At 39.5% G+C, this 17,024-nt stretch overlaps 1 protein-coding gene across 2 annotated transcripts; it reads left to right on the top strand.

Moving 5' to 3' along the window:
• The first annotated feature begins 10,065 nt into the window (after positions 1-10,065).
• On the top strand, positions 10,066-16,785 carry NPY5R (neuropeptide Y receptor Y5). 2 transcript variants are annotated; one of them, XM_053911453.1, is made up of 3 exons: positions 10,066-10,152; positions 11,843-11,881; positions 15,232-16,785. In XM_053911453.1, the coding sequence occupies exon 3, from the start codon at positions 15,244-15,246 to the stop codon at positions 16,582-16,584; it is 1,341 nt and encodes a 446-aa protein (XP_053767428.1). In that variant the 5' UTR covers positions 10,066-10,152; positions 11,843-11,881; positions 15,232-15,243; the 3' UTR covers positions 16,585-16,785. The 2 variants fall into 2 exon arrangements, with proteins under 2 accessions (XP_053767428.1, XP_024425009.2); XM_024569241.4 differs by having other exon boundaries at positions 10,083-10,152; positions 15,235-16,785.
• Positions 16,786-17,024: the final 239 nt, after the last annotated feature.

Raw genomic sequence — 17,024 nt, 5'->3', positions numbered from 1 at the left:
ACACACACACACACACACACACACACACACAAATTATTTACTGATGTAGATGAATAAGACTTCTTCCAAATCAAACTGGCAAAAAATAAAGCCTTCCTAATAAAGATATAGGGTACTGCCCAGGATACGTATAAAGGTTTTATTATATAACAACTACGATTGCATTCTATCTTCAAAACAAACAAACAAAAATTCCAAGACAAGTGTAATTGCTTGAAATTTACATTGTTAAACGTTTTCTGTTCCTGGTTGTTAGGCTAAATAAACACTGTTTAAACTTAATATAAGCCATAGCTCACTTATTTGTATAGACAGTAATGCACACAATCTCTCCTGTTTTGTTGCAGGAAAGCTTTTCCATTGACATTTGTCATTAGACATTTTTAGATAATTGGAAAGGGATATGATCAAGAATTAAAACATGATTGTGTAATAAATGTGCTATTACTACAATAATAGATGTAAGCAAACATTTAAAAGTGTCCCATTAAAAAACAGTAAAACAGTATATATATTTTTCCTTTTCTTTTTCTTTTTTTACCAAGGATGAAAATTAAGGCATAGTTTAGGAATTTCAATTCCTTTAAACAGTAATTATTTATTTATGTATCCACTCTGTTTGCCTAAGTCACATACTGTTCTTAGAAGTAAGTTTATCCCGACATTTTAATCATCGAGTTGGCTATTTATAGCCTGCTGCAAGAATTACAAGTGAAATAACTTAATTCTTTACGAAGAACACATCTTAGTAAACATTTTTGTTGTATCAACAAATCTTTTGGACTTGAGAACATAATTTGGTCATATTCGAATAGAGTGTCCAACCTGTGGCCTGCAGGCCACATGCAGCACAGGACGGTTCTGAATGCCGCCCAACACAGAGTCATAAATTTACTGAAACCCCCCCTTTTTTTTTCTCATCAGTTCTTGTTAGTGTTTGTGTATTTAATGTGTGGCCCAGGACAACTCTTTTTCTTCCAGTGTGGCCCACAGATGCCAAAAGGTTGGACATTACTTTCTGTATTTTCCAAGAATGCTAATAAAGGCATGTCGGCAAGAATGCCTGAACTACTGTGGCCACTGTATTTTGCCGTCTTACAAACTTAATTTTTATAAAGTGTCCCCACCAAGGCAAATTTATAAAGCTGAATTCTTGAGATAGTCTTATCCAATACCAATCTTTGAAAGGTCATTGTTCTCTAAGACTTTTTTTCTATGCCAAATTTTGTGGTACAAGGAGGAATAATCTTGCAACAGTAAAATTATTTAATTCTTTAGAATATCACTTACTGACTACTCCTTCCAAGTGTAAAATAGAAATATAAAGCATAGTATGATCACTGAATATAATATAAGATCTTATAATGTAACTTGGAAAGTATGAAATAAAGTCATCTGAGTTCCTCAGAAGATAGGCATCCAAGACTAATCTGCATTCCTCAGAAGATGTATTAAAAAGAAGATACGAATTAAGAAAAGATCATTTCTTTTTCTACTCTTAAGTGAACAGTCAGTCACATACTTTCCTAGTTGGGATTCAAACTAGATAAAAACCTTTGCTAGGGAGAGAGAATTTTTTGCATTTTTTGTGTATTTTCTTCTGAAATTTCATAACAGCCAGACCTATGAACCGTGACTAGGAGAATTAAATCAATGACCTTTTCTCATGTTCTCTTGGGCAAGCCATCTTGTTCTGTCATTTAAACAGAGAGATAGAATCTACTATTGAATCTGTGTAGATCTTAGCTTTATCTTTTAAAAATGGAGCATTTTTATGGGTGTACTCTTTAAATTCCATGATCCAATAATTGTCTAGATAAAAGTGTGTCACTATACTTGGTACAATAACTTATCCACTGTAATTACTTTATTGATCGCCTGGTGAATTTCTGCTGGAAGGTTAAGGTTTCTGAAATGCTATGAGGACCTGATAGAGGAAAATTACAACAAATTGTCATTCAGAAAAATATTGACAGTCATTAACACTACTATAACGGGATATGTAACTGGAAAACTGGAATGTAGATGACACCAATAATGGAGAAATTCCACTGGGGTCGAACTTACTATTCTGTATGTTGGTGAATCAGTTCACATTCTATGAATTAATTAGATGCCACTTTTTCCTTCTTTCTCTGAATTCCCTAATGCCTTTCTTTAAGTCTATGATGCCATAAATTACAAGTTGTAATGTTATTTTACCCACCAACAAGAAAAAGATGCTTCTAGTAAAACACTGATGTACAATTAATTATAAATGAATCTCAAACATAGAGTATTAAAATGTTAAATAAAAAATCCTCATCTTAGAATCTGTGAGATGTAATTGGTAAAGAGCTTAACTAAATTGCTTTTGTACAAATGGTCAATATAGTCACTCAACTCCATTGTTTTTCTGAGAGAATTAACTAGCAGAAAGAAATAACAATTTAGTTAAAATCTTGGTATACAAGTACATAAACAAACAATTCAATTAACTTCCTAGTGTAGAAGACACCGAATGCTCCTTATGGGTTTGTTCTTGATTTGAAATAAGAATCTCAAGAAAGTTCTCATTTGGTTACATAGGCTACACATTTAGAGAACTTGTTTTAAAACTCTCAGAATAAGTCTCCAGAGGAGTAGGATCTCAAAAATTATTTAGTAAATATCCAAACATTTTCCTGCAGATCTCATCTTGTCAGACCACTTTTAGATATTCAACAAAAGTATATGCTCTTTTACAAAAGTGTAGCATTTTTTATTTGTTGCATGCCTAATGAAAAGACCTTGGGCATTTTTACTATTGTTGGGGGTTTTTTGTAATTACTATTCCCTTCATATCTCTTTTCAAACAGATGGAGTAGAAATGGCTGCTGAGAAGGAAAAGTATGAGTGCTGCCACAGAACCTTCCATCACCTGTGACAAGCTTCTCTAACTGTTCACCTTGCCCACTCCCACCCCCCACCCCACCCCCACTTCTGGAATCTCAGGCTTAGCATCAGACCCCTTCACAACACAGCACTTTCTGAGACAGGGTCAGTTCTCCCGAAGACAGTAAAAGATTCCTTATATGCACCTAAACAACATCACAAACAGGCACATAAGTGGCAGAAAGTGTTCCCAGGTATGACTTTGCTCAGGCAAATATCCTTTCTTCATTCCTTTATTTAAGGTCTAGCTGTTGCTTTACTTTCCCAAGATATATAAATCTAGAAAGAGCATAAATATCCAAGGATGGGGTGTGGTATAATCTGACTCTTCTCAACTGGGAAACTACTTAGCTACCGCTCCCTGCTAGCATAGCATGTAAGTGAAGTTGCACAGATTATTGCAACTACAAATTCAAAACCTTAGGTGAGCCTTAAATATTACCTTGACATTCTTGGGCCTGGGTGACTCCCAATCCCTCTCCTTTGAGAAGGTATTTCAAATTGTCTCCATTCTCCTCCAGTCTCCTACCTCATACCCTCAGTCTCAATGGACTCCCCCCTCCTTCAAAAGTGAGTCTAAGCCACAGGGTATCTACTCCCTAACTTTCACATCCTTCGATTGGGCGGCGGTCCTCCTGCACAACTGTTTCAGCCTCCAGACTTGGATTCACTTTTACCCGCTGAGTTTTCCCAGCTGGCATCCCAAACACCATGTGACAGAAACAAGCCATCTCCATTGTGCTCGCTCTTTCAATCTATGAGCATAAAAATCCATGTGGTTTTTATCTTACTAAGTGTTGGGAGGTTTGTTAAACAACAATAACATAACTATAACATCTGTTTATTCAATAATTCAGTATTCTTGGCTGAACACTAAAATAAAAACAAAACTAAAATTGCTCACTCGTTTTCACTGAAACTCCCTCATTCATGTCATAGCTTCTCTGGCTGTCTTCTGTTTCCTGGTATCTTCTCCAAGAACAAGGTACGTTTATTGTCCTCTCATTGGCCCACCTGAAATTTCTTCTGCCTAGGACATCAATGACCGAGGACAATAGACACGATTCAGACTTTAGTCCACTTGTTCTTTATGCTGCAGTTCCCTCACTGATCATCCTATCCTCCTGGCATCTTCTTTTCTTTCAACACTTTACCACTCTGCACTATAGACTTCTCTTCCTCAGTGGCTGCTCCTCAGTTTTCTACCCCAGGATCAGATGTCTCCATCTACCTCTTCTGTGTTTTTCTCCCTCGAGTCCTGTTATACAAATGGACCAGAGGTGGCATCTGTGTATTAGCCCAAAATGGTCCTCATATTGTTTACTTCTTCACAGCAGGCTCAGACCATTGGCCCAAAGCCAGACAGCACCAAACTCAAATAATTCTCACACGTCTAATTGCTTTAAATGTAGTGCAAATAAATATATATTTAGCCAGTTACAGCCTACCTACTTTACATACCCCAAGATAAGACAAACCTTGTAGCCATAAAAGACACCAATCTGCCGCTGCCCTTTGGAGCAATCTGAACCAAATCTACCCACCGTGCTATTGAGTGATTTCACCTAGATATGTAAGCCCTCCTTCTATTTCCCCATCCTCTTCCAAGAATCCCCTGTCCTCTCCCCCTTCTGGTGGGAGCCCCACACTGTAGTCTCTGTGAGGTCTTGCTGGGAGAGACTTTCCCTGTCATGCAACCCTGTCCCAGACCACCCAAATAAAGTTTGTGTATTACTGCCTTTTATGGTCCTGTCTCCTCATTGATAAATGCTGAATTGCCCAAATTTACTGGGGATTTCATCCTTAATCTTCTTTTTTTGCTCTTAATGCATAATTACAACTTCTGCCATCAATCACATACTTGTATGCTTCTAATCCTAAATCCTAAAGTTCAGATCTCTCTCATGTTTCCTTGGAAATGTGCTTCTCAGATAGTGGGCTGAATCACAATTATTATCATGATTTGTATCCCCAAGCCCCAATCTAAGAATTGTCCCCAGTATGTCCCTCTCTCACACTCTCAGATTCAACTGGACACAGATTTCCATTCATCTTACTCCCTAAATACCTCTCAAACATGTTCCTTCACATCCGTCCATCCATCTACTTATTTCTCTTATTAAATGATCTCTCTGCCACTAGTTGTTTTCACAGCAATCCAGTCATATCCTTCCCCAGCTAAAATCATCTAGTTGCTCTCCAGCTCCTTCAAATACAACACAATATCCTTTTTAACCAACATTTTTAGTATCATCCTCCACCACTTCCCACACACTTCAGTCACAGTGAATTCTGTGCACTTCTGTGAATGTTACACACACTCTCTCGCCTTCCTGCTATTTCCTCACTTCTTACTCGCCAGTCCCTCCATCGACCGGCTTAACTCTCACCAATTGCTCACATTTTAGCTCAACTATTTCCTCAACTATGAAGCCCTCTCTTATATCTTGCCATCTCCTCAGACCCCTCATAAATTGAGTTTGTCTTATTTTTATTCCTACAGCACTCTAAGAATATTTCTAACACAGAATTCATCACACCATATTGCAATTTATTTTTTACTTGCACAGACCTACAACTATACTTTGGTCACTGGAAGGCAGTGACTACTTTTTTTACCTCTTTAAACTTAAAGCCTAGAATAATGCCTGCCATGTCATAAGATATTGACAAAGTGTTCTTGAAGGGTTGAAGAACAAGAAATAAGGTAGGATTACATAAATTGTGATAATCACACATCAAGACCAGGTGTTCATCTCAAACATTTAAAAGATGTCTTTAGCATTTTAGCTATGGTGGATTATTGCTATTTGTGTATATTTACACATAACACTGGTATACGTGTATATATTTTATACATCTATAGGCTTACTACTGTACTCCTTTTGATGATTCTTCTCATATTTGTAGATTTTTGTATATGTTGATTCTGTTTTCCCCATTAGGTGTAAGCTCAAATAATGGAGCTTACTGCATTTGAAAATGTCGATGCCTAGTAGAGAAAATGTCTCATATATTTTTCTACCTGCTGAGTAATACATGTTTAAAACTGAACTACCTGTGAGAATAATAAGAGTAAGAACACAAAAACAGACGCACTTTTGAAAAGCATATTATTCAACCATCTCATTTTTTGAATCCAGGCTTATACTTTGAATCATTCTCTAAATATTCTTTTTAAAGACTATTCAAGACAACATACTAAAAATAGATAAATAAAGTCTCTTCCATTTGCAATTAAGTAAAGTTATAATTAGACTTACAACTAGATCTTTAAAAATTAACCATGAAAAATCAGCTCAGAACTGCAAACTTATTTTGGAAAAACAATATTGGGGGATACTTATCAACAACACTACTTTTTGTGAGGAGTTTTGATCCACAAAAGAGAATATACAGCCTAAATATGGATTTATATGATAGAAGTTATTTTCCAAAGGAATCCATGCTCTCTTCTTCTATATATTTTGTACTGAAAATTTAGAAATAATAAAATTAAATAAATAATGATTTGTTAGTCTCTAAGACACACACAACTTTGTAAAAGAAGGAATCAAATACCATTATACAATTACAGATACAAGTAAAAGAATGTGACCATATTAATGGGAAATTCAACCGTATTTTTTTTCTTCTTTTTCCTAATATGGAGAGAAGACAAACAATTTCTATGACTATTAAATATTTCTGAAGATAGAAAAAGGTTACCTTTCCACACATATGCCTGTAATGCATGCTTGATAATGGCATAAAGTCATAGATACCCAGAGCTCAAAAAGGGCTCGAGATGTGCTAGTCAAAACATTTCCATTTTTTAGAAAAAGAAAGTGAAGACTAAAAAGATTGAGTGCTTTGTCTAAAGACACACCATCAACTTTCAATAAAACTGACCACAACTCAGGTATTCCGACAAGTAAGTGTCCCATATACAAATATATGTGTGATTGTATAACTATATACATGTGTATCACGCATATGGTTTTATGTATTTTTAACATGGAAAACTTACTTTTTTTAAAAAAACTCACACAGTGTCTCTGGAAATCAGTCATTCCTTTATAGTTAATTATTTAATCATTAAGGTGTCAAAAGGAAAGATAAAGTTTTGCTCCAGTGGCACAGCTACTTAGAAGGCAATGGCATGTTTATAGTGCTCCCTGAGGACCTCAGAACAGTCATTGACTTGCCTGGGGAAATGACTCTATGCACCCAAGTAATTTAGGTTTACTTTTTTAAAATAGCTGCTGTTCCTTAAAAAGAAATTGTATGTATTTCACAATTATCACTTAGTTCCTCATTTTAAGTCCTAACTATTGATTATATGACAAACTACGACTAATCTAAAGAAATCAATGAAGCAATGAGCATCATAATATCTTTGATATCTTTGCTAACATGCAAAGATGGCTCTTTCTATATGTTTTAAGAATTAAGGATTTAACTTGACCATGATAGAAGCAGTGGATAAAGAAATGTACCTTTTAATGAATACAAAAAAGATTCTTGGAGAAAAAAATGCATCAAATAAAATCATCCTCTTTTTTCTAGTTTGTTTATCCCCACTGTTCCTATAACTAATATTTCAAGATCATATATCATTTGAGATTACACCAAAACACTTTAGTAACCATCCTCCTCCACAAAGGATACTTGTTAAAATGCAGCAATAACTTTGACAAAAACAACAGATATGTTCTTCAGAAAAATGTTACCCCAGGCATTGTTTGAAGTGTGTTTTATTATTCAGTAATTTGTCTTAGGTGTCCCCAGCGATTTTAACTTTAACCTTAATAGATTAGCTGTCTTTCATAACTGATAAAAAACCATGACTACTGGGAAACAGCAAATTTAATTTTGTAACACACATAAAATCCAAGTTAATTTCCCAAATGAGTATTTCATAAACACTGAGTAGGAAAAACACTGGAGCAGAGGTGGACATTACTACTTCTGTTCCCAGAGGTAGTACGCTTCCTGCTTGAATGTTACTCCATAGAACAGAAACAAAATTATTATTTTCTACAAGGAGTGGTGAGGACTAGGCTTGAATCCCTTCTTGGGAAATCTGAAGATAAAAATATATGTATGCATCTTCGTATTTTCCTCTTTATGTAGCATATTGTTGGAATTTTTAAATTTCTTCTTCCCAAAAAGTGATTCTTTTTTTTATTACTGAATTTATTGGACTGCCACTGGTTAACAAAATTACACAGGTTTCAGGTGCACAATCCCACAACACATCATCTGTACACTGTGTGGTGTGTGCGCCACCTCCAGTCTCCATCCATCAAGAATCCTTACTAATAATTTGTTTACTCTTTGTACATGGAATACGTAGTTAAAGAAGAAATTTTGACTCCCCTTTTCAGACTTCATGTTCGGAAGGTGGGATGTGGTGGAAAGGGAAATGGCGTGTTAATCAAACTCTTCATCTCAATGACATGTTGGTCTCTTAATACTCTAAAAACAAAGACTTCATCCTAAAAGTTCGTATCATCCAAACACAAGAAAATTCATGGAAGAGAACAAATAAAAGCCCTCTTTATTTTTACCATACAAAAGCTTATAGCATAGACAAGCTTCTTGGAAGATAGTCACAATGGGGCTCCATTGAATGTTGTTTTAAAGCCAGTGTGCATTTGACATTGGTATGTGCTGTAACTGTGCAAGAAAGGGATGGAAGGATGGAAAGTTGGGTGACAATGTGTAGTGCATTAACTGCACAGATGTTGGAATCAAGAAAGTCTCAGAACCAAGCTTTGCTTTCTGGTCGATCATCCCTTCTTAACACTTCCATCCCTCTCTTCACGTACTGCAGAATCCCATTGGCCTGCTCAGACTGCCTATTATGTTAAAATTCGGGGGCAAATATGCTAGTATTCCAGAAACAAAAAGGAAAAGAATGAACAAGGAACAGGATTTACTTGAGGTTTTTAAAAGCGTGTCTGGCTGATAGGATGACGATCTGTACAGACCCCCTGAGTATGCTAAAGTGCAGCAGCAAAGCAAAAGAATTTGTGTATGACTTGTTGGATAACAGATACTTTGCTGCCCCCAGGATTATATGAACAAGTCTCATTGCTCCCAAAGGACACAGACCGCTCCAGTGTACACAGAGCCAGTCCCATAGGACTGCACGCATCGCTACACACATAGCTGTGACTGTCACTTAGCCATACTCAGTTTTACAGTGTACCAGAAATACGCCCTTTCTCCCCTTTCTCATGCACAGCTACGGTCAAAGACCTCTCTCTCTCTCTCTCTCTCTCTCTCTCTCTCTCTCACACACACACACACACACACACACACACACACACACATCCCTCATGACTAAAAACAAAAAAATAAGGCAAACCTGTGCAATACAGATTCGGAAACATTGGGGATGAGCATCACGTTAGGAGAAACAGGAAAACAAGTTTTATTTTCTCTTTGTCTTTTTAAATGTATGCCAACACTTTTTACCCCTTCGTCATCTTTTTGTCACTGAGCACAGTCTCAAGAAGCGTCGATTCCATGTCAGCCTCACTCCCCACTCCACGCTTCCCCACGGCCCCACTCCTCCTCCTGGGGAATGGGAATGATGCCTCTCCCTCTTCCGTGTGCGCATCACCCCGGCCCCCTTCCAGTGCCCTATGCGTTCAGGTCAACCTTCCTGCCTAGACTTCTCCCTTCCTCGCTCCATAAAGGTGCAAGATAGAGTCGTGTTCTGTTTTGGCCTTGTTTTATTTTATTTTATTTTATTTTCCCAAACAAAGGGAAAACCTGGGCCCTGCAGCTTTTTCGCGGGGACCCTAAGCCCTTACAGATGACCCCGCAATCCCACAGCAGCTCGAGACTCCTCCGAGTTCACTTCACCCGGCTGGGATCATGATGGGCAGAAATATTCCTGTTCTTCAAGTTAACTTGGCCTCGGTGGAGAACCAGAGGCCAGGGAGACGGAGTGCCATCCCGGGGGGCTGCAGCTTCTCCCCAGGACCCCAGATAGGAAAGTAGGGCTGGCATGCCCCCGCCCGGGCTGCAGGAGAGGCGGGCTCGGAGCAGGCGCCCTGGAGCAGGGTCTCGGGGGTCGCGGGAGCAGTCACGTGTTCCCGTGGCACCTAAAAACACCCTTGCGGCTCCCTGCCCCCTCCTCCCACTGCCATCTTCCAGGTCTCCTCCTCCAGCCACCACCGCGCGCAGGAGCGACAGCTCGGTCCCCGGGAGCCGAGACGCCGCCAGCGGCCGGCTCACCCCGAGGTACCGGCTTCACCCTCTCCCCGCAGCCCCGTTTGTGCAGGGGCGGGCCTGCCGGGAAGGGCGAGTTCGTGTGGGGCCCGGGGAGCCGCACCCAATCCCCGGTCCCGGCGCTGTCGGGGCTCCTAGGAGGGCGGGGTGGGGAAGCCCAAGGTGGCAGAGCTGGAAAAGTCAGATCGGCTGGCGGAGCAGGCGATGGTTAGGCGTGGAAGGGAAGCGGAGAAAGGACGGGGTAGAATTCTTTCGTACTCACCGGGGGCAGGTACTCACCCGAACGAAGTAGGCATGGGCTGAACCGCGAAGAGTGTGCCCGGGATCCATGCTGGAGCCTGGGCGGGAGAGGTAGGGGCGGGGGGCATCGGGGAGGACGAAGCGCTTCCCCTCCACAAAGCGAGCCCAGTGCTGCCCCGCTGGCGTCCTTGGTGGAGAACAGCAGCCCGAGGGGTCCCCGGGCCAGCGCAACGCCCTAGCCCGGCTCCGGGTAGGCCCCCGGGTGGAGTCCACCCAGCGCCGCTCCGGGCGTCCAGCCGCCGCGCTGTCCCGAAGCTGGCCGGCGACCCGGAGGCAGCTGCGCCCCCAGGCTTGCTCGCCTATGTGCCAGGTGGCCTCATATGACAAATACCATCAATAACATATATCCATCACCTCGAATTATAGAGACGGGAAATTTTTAATCCCCAAGTCTACCGACCTTTATTTTATCTTTTAAAAAGAGACTTTGCTTCAGACCAGGGAAATAGCCTAAAAGCACTCTAAGCAGAATTTTGCAGCCCGAGTGCATTTTAAATTTCAGATTTCTCGAGGGAAGAGCAGCTCTGCTTTCAGAATGGAGAAGAAGGCGGCGCATGCCTGCCTGTTTGGTAGCTGAGCAGCAGAGCTGTATTTATCTTTCCAATTCAAATTTTTCCAGATTCTGGCTTTAAAAATGAATCATGGAAAGATCGGAGACCTGGAATCTCGCCATTGTTTCGGGATCACAGCAAAACGGCAATAGTCAATATTTTGTTATCATTGTTAGAGGGGACATTTACATCTATTTTATTTTGTGTGATTGGCATCCTTTGTAAGAAGAAAAATGTGCATTTTGATTAGGCAGGCAATTATCTTAATAAACGTTATTTAAATGTATTAAGCTAAGTCTTAGTATCCTCTGAGTTCCCTGCAGTTGCTCCTATTATTCTTTCTAAGAACTGCCTATTTAACACACTTGAAGTCTGTTCAGAAGATTTCATTCATCTTGGTTTCAGATACAGATTTTTGTTTAAAAGTTACAATAAGTCTTTACAAAGACATTGCTTTTTTAAAGTTGCCACAGTTTGACAAAGAACTTATGCTTTTCACTTTCTACTCTGAGGATTCAAGTTTTAGTGTTCAGCCTTGTAATTCACATGGTGGGAGATAAACTTAGATAGAAAAGCGAAGAACAAAATCTCGTATTTACACAGTATTTAACCACAACAAAGATTTCATACATCACTATCATATTTCTTATCAAATATTTCATTTAGAAAACATTCTCTCTGGTTATACTTCACATTTTCTCTAGGAATCTACAATAAGATGAAGAAAAGTTCACATATAACATTTCTTTTATTCTGCATGAAATATTTATGTTGCATAAAATTGTAAAGTGTTCATTCTAACACCTGTTGAAAGGAGAGAATTATTCCACAGACTGACATTTCCCTTACAGGTCTGCATACTGCACTTTTCAGGAAAGAGAAAGTGAAGGGTAAGTTTAAGGAAAGAAATTCTTTGTGCTTTTTTTTTCTTTCATTTTAAAGTGGTTCTGTGGTAGGCAGTTAGACAGACATAAGCAAAGCAAGGAAGGTAATCACCAGGGTGGAAAGCCCCCGGTGCCTAGCCAGGGGCAAAACTGGGAAATCAAGGACCTTTCCCCCAGGGTAGCCTTTCCACCCCTAGCATATCGCTGGTCATGCAGGTTTAGACCCCTTGACCTTTCGCATCTCGGGTTGTGCCATTCAGATCCTCCCCTGGCATGTTGGTAGTCATGCAGGTCAGACCTCCTTCCATGAGGAATAATTGAGGAGTCTGGAGAATAGCTCTTAAGCACTAAGACCCCCCAGGACAATGAGGTTCTGATCTGCATCAAATAATCTAGAGCTCAGTTGTGTTTCAGCTGCAGACCCAGAAAAGCAGCAAAACCAGACCAGCCACACCACGACTGACATCAGGACCAGATGCATTTGTTGGCAGAAGTGAGGACACCAGGTGTTAGACCAGTGGAGTCAGACTGGACTGGACCGTGGTTCAGCAACCTTGGTACTTGCATTCTGGCTGGGAAAGAATTCAGAGCGAAGGCTCAAACTGTAAGAAACGTGTTTGTTTAGAAAGTCACAGAGGTGGGAGAAGTGAGTGGTAGAAGGAATGGGCTCAAGAAACCAGTTACAGAGGCAAAAGGAGGGGCCCTTGGAGCTTACGAGAGAGAAGGGTAAAGGTAACCTACCTGGGGTGGGTGGGAGAAGTCAAAGAGGAGGGGGAAAGGCCAGGACAGGCTCCTGGGAGAGAGTGCTCCGAGTCCCCTGTCCTAAGGGCTTTTAAAGGTAGGGATTTTAAGGGAGGTCCCAACAGAATATTCATCAGCTTTCCAGGTGTGTCCTGTGAGGTTTGAGGTCTCCACTGATTGGTCAGCAACAAGACAGGGAGTCTTTAGTCAATACAGTTGATCCAGGCATCACTCACCTGGTTTTGCTGCTTTTCTGGGCCTGGAGCTAAAATACAACTGAAGCCTAGATGACACCTGTAGGGATAAAAGGTCAAGGAATATACACTACCTGACCAGAGAATTGCTATGGGAGAAAAGATTACCCCCGCTCCTTCTGCACCTGGCCCATCGGTCTTGCTCTTCTCCTGTCTAACTGCCTGCCACATATTGACTGATGAGAAAATTTGAAACTAAGTTTTTCACAACATCTACATCTGATTCTATGTTGATCGGTTACTCTCTGGAAGCTAATTATATCCCTTTAAAGATAAATTTATTCAAAAACTCATGATCTTATTCAGTCATTCTTAGTCCTAACAATTTAAATTGACTATTACCTCAAGTTAGGAAGTTTAACTGGTACAAAAGTAATTCACATGGCCTACTGAACCATCTTATTCATCACATTTCTAGTCGATGGCCTCCCAGCAACTACCCTGGATAGATGAGAGAACTTCAAATCAGCGTGGCCTTGACTGGCTTTTCTGCCTAATTTTATGAGTTCTGATGACCCCCTGACTCCATCTAGCTTGTCCATGATTGTGTTCATACCTATAATATGTACAGGCTATTTGTTACCATGAGCCTGCTTAGTTTTTCTTTTGACTCATGTTCTTGAAAATTCTTTTCTGTCAGATAAGTAGTTACTGATTGCCTTTCCTACTACCAAGGTAAGAACAAGAGAATCATTGGACAGTTGATTCTACACAGGCTCTGTGCTTTCTTGAGACTTACAAGGTGGCACTCATTTAGAGTAAAATATTACTGTCCAATGGTGCCTAGTGGGAACTTGCTGCATGTAAAACTGAAGGTAAAGTTATTTGTAATGAATATCTGTACACAGTAGGGTTTCCTGCTTAGAAATTTATTGGACCAAGACCTTTAAGTTGAAGATAATAGTATTTAAATTGAAGATAATAATGTTTGCTATTAATTTAAATATATATGTATTTTTATAGTTTTAGTATAATTATTCAACTTAGTCTAACAATAGGTAGATAAATACATATTGCTTTTTTAAGCCACATGTATATCAGGATCTCTGTAACAATATATAATCATTAGAATTAACTACGCTGTCTTGAGTATTCTGTAGGAAATTGTTGTTAAATAAAAGTGTTTACCTTGTTTAAAGTGGAGGAGTGCCTTTTACATTTTATTGATACATTCTGGGCAGTTTTGTGCTTCATTAGGAAGTGCCATTGAATCTCTGGTATGCGGCAGCAAATAAGTAACACCATTGTGATATCGATTCCAAAACATTATTAATTTCCTTTGAAATGAAAACACTTATTATGAGGTGTTATATTAATATCACTTCTACATTTTACCTTAAGATATAATATTTTTCCTTAAACACTATGAATTTATTGAATCTTTTTAAAGCTGAAGTCTATTTTCAAGTTCTAACAGGTAACTTTTGTTTTTAAAGCACCAGCAGCTCTGTTGATCAGTGGTAGGGTTAATTCATGCTAATGTGGCCGCCTCAAAGGACAGAGATTGATCGGGGAGTGTTTTTGCCAACAGGACAACTTGATAGGCACTTACTGAGTGTCTACTATGTAGGTACTGAGGTAATGTTTCTACACTTGAAAAGCTTTAATTTGGACACTTTGTGAACTAGATAACATTTAGGATGGTAGGTTTCTGTTTGGATTTTTTATGTTTCCATAAACATTTATTTAACATCTGCAGTGGTGAAGTTACCGTGCCATGCATTAGGGTAGATGCCATGGTGAGTAAGGGACAGTCTCTGCTTTTCCATTGCTTGTAAATAAATAAGGTAGGTGGTTTGCATTAGAATTGCAAAGCAAAGCAGATTGTAACGTGTAGCATTAGACAATTATAAACAGAACATTATGGGGGTTTGAAAAAGGAGATACATTCAACTGAGTAGACAAAGGAATACTTTAGGGTGGATGACTCTTAACTTTGATCTAAATTCAAGTAGGAAAGGAAGGAGTGTTTACGGTAGGTTATATGACTACACCATGTATTAGGTGCCTTGACTGGAGAAGAGTACCACTGAGCTATTGTAAATTAGGTATCTTGAAGTTCTTATCTACATGTGCCTGTTTTTATTTTCTTACATTATTTCCTACATTAACTTAAACAACACTGCTATTTTAACACAAGTAAACACACCATTGAAATGACAATAGACTTAGACTTACTGTAATTGTCATTGGCCGACATTTGCGCTGCACTGGGAACCAGTTAAAGACCTCACTAAACATTCTTAGGAGTTTAATAAGATAATGGGAACCAACTGTGAAATTCAGTTTCTCTCTCAGTGGATTAATTTAGAGTAGTCATAATATTTTTCAAACTGCTAACTAATGCCTTTTTATTCCAAGCAGGACAATAATATGGATTTGGACTTTAAGGGTTATTATAACCAGACACTTCCCACAGAGAACAACACTGTCGCCCCTCGGAATTCCAACTTCCCGGTCTGGGATGACTACAAAAGCAGTGTAGATGACTTGCAGTATTTTCTGATTGGACTCTATACATTCGTAAGTCTTCTTGGTTTCATGGGGAATCTCCTTATTTTGATGGCTCTCATGAGAAAGCGTAATCAGAAGACTACAGTGAACTTCCTCATAGGAAATTTGGCCTTCTCTGATATCTTGGTCGTGCTCTTCTGCTCGCCTTTCACCCTGACCTCCGTCTTGCTGGATCAGTGGATGTTTGGCAAAGTCATGTGTCATATCATGCCTTTCCTTCAGTGTGTGTCGGTTCTGGTTTCCACTTTAATTTTAATATCGATTGCCATTGTCAGGTATCATATGATAAAGCATCCCATATCTAATAATCTAACAGCAAACCATGGCTACTTCCTGATAGCTACTGTCTGGACGCTAGGTTTTGCGATTTGTTCTCCCCTTCCAGTGTTCCACAGTCTTGTGGAACTTCGAGAAACATTTGGCTCAGCGTTGCTGAGCAGCAGGTATTTGTGTGTTGAATCATGGCCATCCGACTCATACAGAATTGCTTTTACAATCTCTTTATTGCTCGTGCAGTATATTCTGCCCTTAGTTTGTCTCACTGTAAGTCATACCAGTGTCTGCAGGAGTATAAGCTGTGGACTGCCCGACAAAGAAAACAAACTAGAAGAAAATGAGATGATCAACTTAACTCTTCATCCATCCAGAAAGAGTGGGCCTCAGGTGAAACTCTCCAACAGCCATAAATGGAGCTATTCATTCATCAGAAAACACAGAAGAAGATATAGCAGGAAGAAGGCATGCGTGTTACCTGTTCCAGCAAGACCTCCTCAAGACCATCATTCAAGCGCGCTTCCAGAAAACTTTGGCTCTGTGAAGAGTCAGCTCTTCTCTTCCAGTAAGTCCATACCAGGGGTCCGCACCTGCTTTGAGGTGAAACCCGAAGAAAACTCCGATGGTCATGAAATGAGAGTAAACCGTTCTATCATGCGACTCAGAAAGAGATCTCGAGGTGTCTTCTACAGACTGACCATACTGATCCTAGTGTTTGCCGTCAGCTGGATGCCACTACACCTTTTCCATGTCGTAACCGATTTTAATGATAACCTGATTTCAAATAGACACTTCAAGTTGGTGTACTGCATCTGTCATTTGTTGGGCATGCTGTCTTGTTGTCTCAACCCAGTTCTGTATGGGTTCCTTAACAATGGAATCAAAGCCGACTTACTGTCTCTTGTACGCTGTCTCCATGTGCCGTGAGCTCACTGTTTACCAAGGAAAGATCAAATGTTGGGGTCACTCCAACACATATTCATGGTAATGATATGTACCTCATCAACAGATTTTGTGAACTTGTGAATTTAATCTATGTATCAGACTTCTGATTTGAATGTCAGTTCATAGTGTGTGGAAGATGGATTTTTTTGTTATAGTGCAGTGAATTTATTTAGTTGTATAAAGTCTGTGGCAGTCGAATCTGTGATTTCACTTTAAAAAGTAGTTACATTACCTTTCATTTTCCTTTGTCTTGTAAACAAGTGAAGTGTAATTTCTTGTTTGAATAAAAGTTGTATCTACAAACTCAGTATTTTTTGTTTAAAATTATAACAATATTTTTCCTGAGAAACATTTAATTCAACATGTGAGAAATATCTATGATCTCTTTACCTTCATTGCTGTTTCATATGCTTCCAAATTCT

This window comes from Desmodus rotundus, chromosome 9 (genome assembly GCF_022682495.2).
Source record: "Desmodus rotundus isolate HL8 chromosome 9, HLdesRot8A.1, whole genome shotgun sequence".
Taxonomy (NCBI): Eukaryota; Metazoa; Chordata; class Mammalia; order Chiroptera; family Phyllostomidae; genus Desmodus; species Desmodus rotundus.
This window is presented reverse-complemented; position numbering and strand designations above follow the sequence as displayed.